This window comes from Thalassophryne amazonica, chromosome 21 (genome assembly GCF_902500255.1).
Source record: "Thalassophryne amazonica chromosome 21, fThaAma1.1, whole genome shotgun sequence".
Taxonomy (NCBI): Eukaryota; Metazoa; Chordata; class Actinopteri; order Batrachoidiformes; family Batrachoididae; genus Thalassophryne; species Thalassophryne amazonica.
Genome location: NC_047123.1, coordinates 6,410,745 through 6,418,895, shown reverse-complemented (window position 1 = coordinate 6,418,895; position 8,151 = coordinate 6,410,745). Strand labels below are relative to the sequence as shown.

The window sequence follows — 8,151 nt, the reverse complement described above, 5'->3', positions numbered from 1 at the left end:
CTGCTGAAAAACATCCCCACAGTATGATGCTGCCACCACCATGCTTCACTGTAGGGATGGTGCCTGGTTTCCTTCAAACATGATGCCAAAGAGTTCAATCTTTGTCTCATCAGACCACAGAATTTTGTTTCTCCTGGTCTGAGAGTCTTTCAGGTGCCTTTTGTCAAACTTCAGGTGGGCTGCCATGTGCTTTTTACTAAGGAGTGGCTTCCATCTGGACACTCTACCATACAGGCCTGATTGGTGGATTGCTGTAGAGATGGTTCTCCTTCTGGAAGGTTCTCCTTCCAGGTCTACAGACAATTCCTTTAACTTCATGCTTGGTTTGTGCTCTGACTGTCAACTGTGGGACCTTATATGTGGACAGGTGTGTGTCTTGACTTTCGGTCACATTTTAATTATTGATACTTCCTGATAAATAGTATTAGCAGCTTTTCATTCTCTGAACATTTCTGATCCTTCAGTTAAAAGAAATGACTGTGCATTGCAAGAGATTGCCAAAAATAAATTTAAAGATGTGTGGTTAGGTATTTTAATTATAAGTAGATATTATAAATACTGGATGTCGTGCAACCTTTTTAAACCCTGCGTGCGCACACACACACTATATATATATAAAACCGCGCAAATCTTTTTAATAGCGACAATGAGTTTTATTTTGAAACGGATATTGAAAGTGTTTTTTCTGGGTAGCTTGACCTTACTCTTCCTGTAAGCAGGTTCCTGCATCAGCGCACATAAGGTAAATAAAAAACAAAAAACAAACAGAAAATCTTTCATTTTGGTCGTAAGTGATAATTGCGACAGGTTAAATCTAAATTACTCCGTTATACGACATCATTTGTCGTATTTTCATCCTGTTTTTGGCCTCCGGTCTGTAATTGGAATATAATTGACTCCTGGTTTTGATCCTGTTTCTCGGTGCACACGGCAGGAATGGGTCCGGCGGTTCGGGTGTGTGTGCTCGGCCTGCTGCTGGGTCTGGGTTTTGGCGGACGCTGGGCCCGCAGCCTGCGCACGGCGGACCCGGTGTCGGAGGCCGACATCCAGCGGCTTCTGCACGGCGTCATGGAGCAGCTCGGCATCGCCAGGCCGCGCGTGGAGTATCCGGCCCACCAGGCCGCCAACATCGTGGGACCGCAGAGCATCCAGGGTAGGTCCACAACAACAACAAATTCTGAGAGCATCGGCAACACCTCTTGTAAAATTTTAGATGAAGTCAAACAGGAACGTGATGAATTTAAAGGGGGCCCCAACCAGATCCCAGAGCGCATCCTGGAAAAAATACTTCAACTACCACAAAATATGATATAATAACTGAGACTCAGAGATCATTGGACCCTGATCACTCGCCTTTGATCCTGATTGTTCACTTTTGCTTCTGATTGCTGACCTGTTATTACTGATCAGTGAGATTTGATCCCTGATTACCGAGCTTTAATCCCTGATCACTTAGCTTTCATTACTTAGCTTTGGCCCCTGATTGCTGGGCTTTGATCCCTGATTTCTGGGTGTTGATGCCTGATCTCTGGGCTTTGATTACTTAGCTTCGATCCCTGATTGTTGAGCTTTGATGCCTGATCTCTGGGCTTTGATTACTTAGCTTTGATCCCTGATTGTTGAGCTTTGATGCCTGATCTCTGGGCTCTGATTACTTAGCTTTAATCCCTGATTGTTGAGCTTTGATGCCTGATCTCTGGGCTCTGATTACTTAGCTTTGATCCCTGATTGTTGAGCTTTGATGCCTGATCTCTGCGCTCTGATTACTTAGCTTCAATCCCTGATTGTTGAGCTTTGATGCCTGATCTCTGGGCTTTGATTACTTAGCTTTGATCCCTGATTGTTGAGCTTTGATGCTGATCTCTGGGCTTTGATTACTTAGCTTTGATCCCTGATCACTCGCCTTTGATCCTGATTGTTCACTTTTGCTTCTGATTGCTGACCTGTTATTACTGGTCAGTGAGCTTTGATCCCTGATTACCGAGCTTTAATCCCTGATCACTTAGCTTTCATTACTTAGCTTTGGCCCCTGATTGCTGGGCTTTGATCCCTGATCCCTTAGCTTTGATACCTGATTTCTGAGCTTTGATGCCTGATCCCTGGGCTTTGATTACTTAGCTTCGATCCCTGATTGTTGAGCTGTGATGCCTGATCTCTGGGCTTTGATTACTTAGCTTCGATCCCTGATTGTTGAGCTTTGATGCCTGATCTCTGGGCTTTGATTACTTAGCTTCAATCCCTGATTGTTGAGCTTTGATGCCTGATCTCTGGGCTTTGATTACTTAGCTTCGATCCCTGATTGTTGAGCTTTGATGCCTGATCTCTGGGCTTTGATTACTTAGCTTCGATCCCTGATTGTTGAGCTTTGATGCCTGATCTCTGGGCTTTGATTACTTAGCTTCGATCCCTGATTGTTGAGCTTTGATGCCTGATCTCTGGGCTCTGATTACTTAGCTTTGATCCCTGATTGTTGAGCTTTGATGCTGATCTCTGGGCTCTGATTACTTAACTTCGATCCCTGATTGTTGAGCTTTGATGCCTGATCTCTGGGCTCTGATTACTTAGCTTCGATCCCTGATTGTTGAGCTTTGATGCCTGATCTCTGGGCTTTGATTACTTAGCTTTAATCCCTGATTGTTGAGCTTTGATGCCTGATCTCTGGGCTCTGATTACTTAGCTTTGATCCCTGATTGTTGAGCTTTGATGCCTGATCTCTGCGCTCTGATTACTTAGCTTCGATCCCTGATTGTTGAGCTTTGATGCCTGATCTCTGGGCTTTGATTACTTAGCTTTGATCCCTGATTGTTGAGCTTTGATGCTGATCTCTGGGCTTTGATTACTTAGCTTTGATCCCTGATCACTCGCCTTTGATCCTGATTGTTCACTTTTGCTTCTGATTGCTGACCTGTTATTACTGATCAGTGAGCTTTGATCCCTGATTACCGAGCTTTAATCCCTGATCACTTAGCTTTCATTACTTAGCTTTGGCCCCTGATTGCTGGGCTTTGATCCCTGATCCCTTAGCTTTGATACCTGATTTCTGAGCTTTGATGCCTGATCCCTGGGCTTTGATTACTTAGCTTCGATCCCTGATTGTTGAGCTTTGATGCCTGATCTCTGGGCTTTGATTACTTAGCTTTGATCCCTGATTGTTGAGCTTTGATGCCTGATCTCTGGGCTTTGATTACTTAGCTTTGATCCCTGATCACTCGCCTTTGATCCTGATTGTTCACTTTTGCTTCTGATTGCTGACCTGTTATTACTGATCAGTGAGCTTTGATCCCTGATTACCGAGCTTTAATCCCTGATCACTTAGCTTTCATTACTTAGCTTTGGCCCCTGATTGCTGGGCTTTGATCCCTGATCCCTTAGCTTTGATACCTGATTTCTGAGCTTTGATGCCTGATCCCTGGGCTTTGATTACTTAGCTTCGATCCCTGATTGTTGAGCTTTGATGCCTGATCTCTGGGCTCTGATTACTTAGCTTTGATCCCTGATTGTTGAGCTTTGATGCCTGATTTCTGGGCTTTGATTACTTAGCTTTGATCCCTGATTGTTGAGCTTTGATGCTGATCTCTGGGCTTTGATTACTTAGCTTTGATCCCTGATCACTCGCCTTTGATCCTGATTGTTCACTTTTGCTTCTGATTGCTGACCTGTTATTACTGATCAGTGAGCTTTGATCCCTGATTACCGAGCTTTAATCCCTGATCACTTAGCTTTCATTACTTAGCTTTGGCCCCTGATTGCTGGGCTTTGATCCCTGATCCCTTAGCTTTGATACCTGATTTCTGAGCTTTGATGCCTGATCCCTGGGCTTTGATTACTTAGCTTCGATCCCTGATTGTTGAGCTTTGATGCCTGATCTCTGGGCTTTGATTACTTAGCTTTGATCCCTGATTGTTGAGCTTTGATGCCTGATCTCTGGGCTTTGATTACTTAGCTTTGATCCCTGATCACTCGCCTTTGATCCTGATTGTTCACTTTTGCTTCTGATTGCTGACCTGTTATTACTGATCAGTGAGCTTTGATCCCTGATTACCGAGCTTTAATCCCTGATCACTTAGCTTTCATTACTTAGCTTTGGCCCCTGATTGCTGGGCTTTGATCCCTGATCCCTTAGCTTTGATACCTGATTTCTGAGCTTTGATGCCTGATCCCTGGGCTTTGATTACTTAGCTTCGATCCCTGATTGTTGAGCTTTGATGCCTGATCTCTGGGCTCTGATTACTTAGCTTTGATCCCTGATTGTTGAGCTTTGATGCTGATCTCTGGGCTCTGATTACTTAGCTTCGATCCCTGATTGTTGAGCTTTGATGCCTGATCTCTGGGCTTTGATTACTTAGCTTCGATCCTTGATTGTTGAGCTTTGATGCCTGATCTCTGGGCTTTGATTACTTAGCTTCGATCCCTGATTGTTGAGCTTTGATGCCTGATCTCTGGGCTCTGATTACTTAGCTTTGATCCCTGATTGTTGAGCTTTGATGCTGATCTCTGGGCTTTGATAACTTAGCTTTGATCCCTGATTGCTGGGCTTTGATCCCTTATCTTTGATTACTTTGCTTTAATCCCTGATTGCCTGGTTTTGATAATGTTTCGTGTACACTCGGTCATTTGCTTGATTTTGCTTTGGCTGACTGTTTCTCATACTGAGAATGTCTCTGTACTTTCAGAATAGTCTCTTCTTTGATCATAAACTCTGTGTATATTAATTACCCAAAGCACCAATGTTAATTTAATGAAAAGTACTTACTAATATGCGCGAAGCGTTGCACAGCGGCGCGAAGCTCAGTCATGGTACAGGGCATCCTAAACAGGAAGTGCCAAAATTCATTGGACTCCCCTGAAATCTGATTGGACACAGATGATTGACATGTCACGGCACCACATGTCTGTTTGAAGGACCTGCATTTTCAAATCAATGAGTCACATTGACTGCTAGGTTCCTCCTGTCCAGTAGTTGGTGCTGTATACCACAAAAAGTTCTAATCCACCTTAGTAGAAAAAGAAAAATGTTGTTTGAACTATCGACTTCTAGTCACACCAAACTCATACTGGAGAGTAAATGACCGTATTTTATGTCAGAAATGAGGTCCAGCTTGTTAAAAGCAGCATTTCTCCTTCAGGTTGCCATGTCTGTCCATTAGCTGTTTAAGAGTGCAAACATGCACTCTTAAGCTAACAGACAGCAGCTGGTTCATGCTCTGTTGGCTTATTAGTGCAGCAGATAACTGAAACAATCCTTTAAATGATGATACAAACAGCAAATTCAGCACAAATACAGCTGGAGCAAAATTAATGGAGCAGCTTTAACTTTTGACCCCTGTATAAACTGAAAGTGACCTTTGTCACCATTCTTATCACTTATCATGTTTCTATCCCCTTACCAAAAAGTAGTACATGCAAGTATGTTTCAAGTATACTTCCAGTTTACTTTTTATATACTTATCAGTATTATTTTTTGGTAAGGGTCCCCTGACTTGTCTAAAGAAAACTGGCAATAAAACAGATTATTATTTGCAGGTTTTATCAAGTTTTAGAAATTTGCTTTCAGTTTGAGTTTGAGGAAGATAATTTTAGAAATTTTTATTCTTTATTTTTTGTTTTTCTTGTATTTAAAATGGCATAAACAAGTTAAAATGTGTGAAATTCCAAGTGTTCCAATACTTTTGGAGAACACAGTATCCTAACCTTATGATGAGTGCAAAATGAGTGTGATATTATTACCGTTTTGTTTAAGGATGATTAATTTTCACTGTTGCTGCACTTTGTGTCAAATCATAGTCATATCGTTTATCATATTGATATGAAAATTCAGTAAAGTATATCTTCTATTATACATTCCAAATCTAAGGTGGAACTCTACTAGTGTTTACTAAGGTACACCGAAATATCTTAAAAAAAAAAAAAAGAGTAGAGCCACTTAGGTGCCTGGTCTTGGTCTCGAACCAGGGTGGTCAGTTGAAAAGCTTGTTTTATCCCATGGGAACTCTAACTACCCACCTAAGCGGCTCAAGAATATGGACAGCATGTATATGTGACATTTACATGACAATTTATATGACAATATTGAGACACGATCATTTGGCCATATTGTACAGCCCTACTGTCAACTAGCTGAAAACTTTGAATATTATTTTACATCTACATTAAAAAATATCTTAAAGTGGCAGGAGGTTAAGAGGGCTGTAATTAGGGGGTCAGCTGAAAAGTAACAAAAAGAAAAATGCTTAAAAAGGTGGGGAGTATATTTAGGTCCAATGTGTGGTTGACTTTTGTTGTTTTTGTCATATGCTTTATTTCCACCAGGTGGTGCTCATGAGGGGCTCCAGCACCTTGGTCCTTTTGGAAATATCCCAAACATTGTGGCTGAGCTGACGGGTGACAACGTTCCCAAAGACTTTAGTGATGACCACGGATACCCCGACCCACCAAACCCATGTCCGCTGGGCAAGACGGGTAAAACATTTACTCTTATTAAAAAAAAACACTTGAGGCACTTAATAACAATGCAGGGTTTTTTGTTTTTTTTTTCCTCATAAACGGGTGTACGGCGTCTTCAGATACCGGCTTTTCGTAGCACGTTCACATGATTCTGTGTAACTTACAGGAGCAGACGGCTGTTTGGAAAACGCACCGGACACCGCAGAATTCAGTCGAGAGTTCCAAAAACACCAGCACCTGTTTGACCCAGAACACGACTTCCCCGCTCTTGCAAAGTGGGTGAGTACGGAGATCACGTCCAGAGGTGTTGTCCAACTGAGGGCAGCATGTCTCCTTCAAATGAAGTGATGTCTTCATGTTAGAACTGTATTTTCTTTCTAATTTTCATTTCAGAACAAGGAACGTCTGTACCAAAAACTGAAGGGAGGGCCAAAAAGAAGAAAAAGGGTATAGATTTTCTTATCTGTTCTTTTCTGTGTAGATTTATGTCCTAAATCACGTCTCCGACACCAAATCTTCTCTTAAGCTTCCTGCTGTGCTTTGCATTATTTGCAGATTTTGGCTGCACAAACAGAATAAAATGATTTCTGTCTCCGTGTGTGTGCAGAGTGTCAACCCATATTTACTGGGCCAGAGGCTGAACAACGTGGTCGCCAAAAAATCTGTTCCACACTACGCTGAGGAAGAGGAGGGAGAAGCTCCCACCGTCAGTGTCATCAAATCACCAACCTAAACTCACACACCCGAGGAGACTCGCCGCAATACGCCGTGCTCTCTGAGTCGACGTTCTGCCTCCATATTTAGCATTTTGGTTAAATCTCAGTTAAATTATATATTTAGATTCTTGTATCATAAAAATGATGGCCTCCATCCATTGGACTTTATGACATCATGAGGTAGAGAGCTTTGTGATGTCATAAGGCTGGTTTTTGTGATGTGCCTCAGAATTAAATCAACTCTGATTATTCAAAGATCCCCAAATCTTGTGCTTGGCCTTTTGTATTGTTATCATATATCTATAGGCATTTGCATAACTTCCACTGCCCTCTGTTGGTTGGCAGCAGTAATTATGTCAGAGTGACAGCAACAGATTGTGAAAAGTTTGTAAATTGTCTCAGATGTAAATGCATCAAAATGAATTCAGTAAAATGCACATGGCCAGCACTGACAATCACAAGAGAACAATTATAGAAAGATTTAGGTCTGATTGAACTCTGGTACTTAGTAGTTGTAAAAGATTTAACATTTAAAGGGGTCATATTGTACAAAATCGTCGTGTGTGGGGGGGGGGGGGAGGGGGGTAGAAGATCTCCTATAAGCAAATTATAGGCTTCAAACAACATGTTTGTGACATGTGTCATGGAAGTCCATAACTGAATTCTTGTTTGCCATGTGACACGCAAGTCTGAACCAGACAAATCTGTATCTACTGTTCCTGGTGTGACAAAATAATAGCTCCTTTCCATTTAAAGCAAAGGGTACAGGCCCCTTTTTTTTTTTAAAGAATTATCACAATGGCTTATTTTGGCTTTAAAACTTAAATATATGAAGAGTTCAGATGCAAAATCCAGTAAGTATTTTTTTAATTATTAAGAAAAATGCAGTTGAAAATGGAGATTTAAAGGAAACCATATTCGGAAATGCACAGACTTTCATCAATAAAATGAAAACAGTTTGTTCAAATTCTTTCATATTTTGCACACTGAT

At 41.6% G+C, this 8,151-nt stretch overlaps 1 protein-coding gene across 1 annotated transcript; it reads left to right on the top strand.

Annotated features, from left to right (window-relative positions):
• The first annotated feature begins 653 nt into the window (after positions 1-653).
• LOC117503492 (neuroendocrine protein 7B2) lies at positions 654-7,204 on the top strand. The gene is made up of 6 exons (XM_034162737.1): positions 654-742; positions 928-1,153; positions 6,310-6,459; positions 6,611-6,723; positions 6,838-6,891; positions 7,052-7,204. The coding sequence occupies exons 2-6, from the start codon at positions 937-939 to the stop codon at positions 7,175-7,177; spliced, it is 660 nt and encodes a 219-aa protein (XP_034018628.1). The 5' UTR covers positions 654-742; positions 928-936; the 3' UTR covers positions 7,178-7,204.
• Positions 7,205-8,151: the final 947 nt, after the last annotated feature.

Excerpts from the sequence above, each read along its gene's own strand:
- LOC117503492 (XM_034162737.1), top strand. The coding sequence starts at position 937 with ATGGGTCCGGCGGTTCGGGTGTGTGTGCTCGGCCTGCTGCTGGGTCTG. Across the intron at positions 1,154-6,309 it reads GGGACCGCAGAGCATCCAGG|GTGGTGCTCATGAGGGGCTC; the intron begins GTAGGTCCACAA and ends TATTTCCACCAG. Across the intron at positions 6,892-7,051 it reads GGCCAAAAAGAAGAAAAAGG|AGTGTCAACCCATATTTACT; the intron begins GTATAGATTTTC and ends GTGTGTGTGCAG.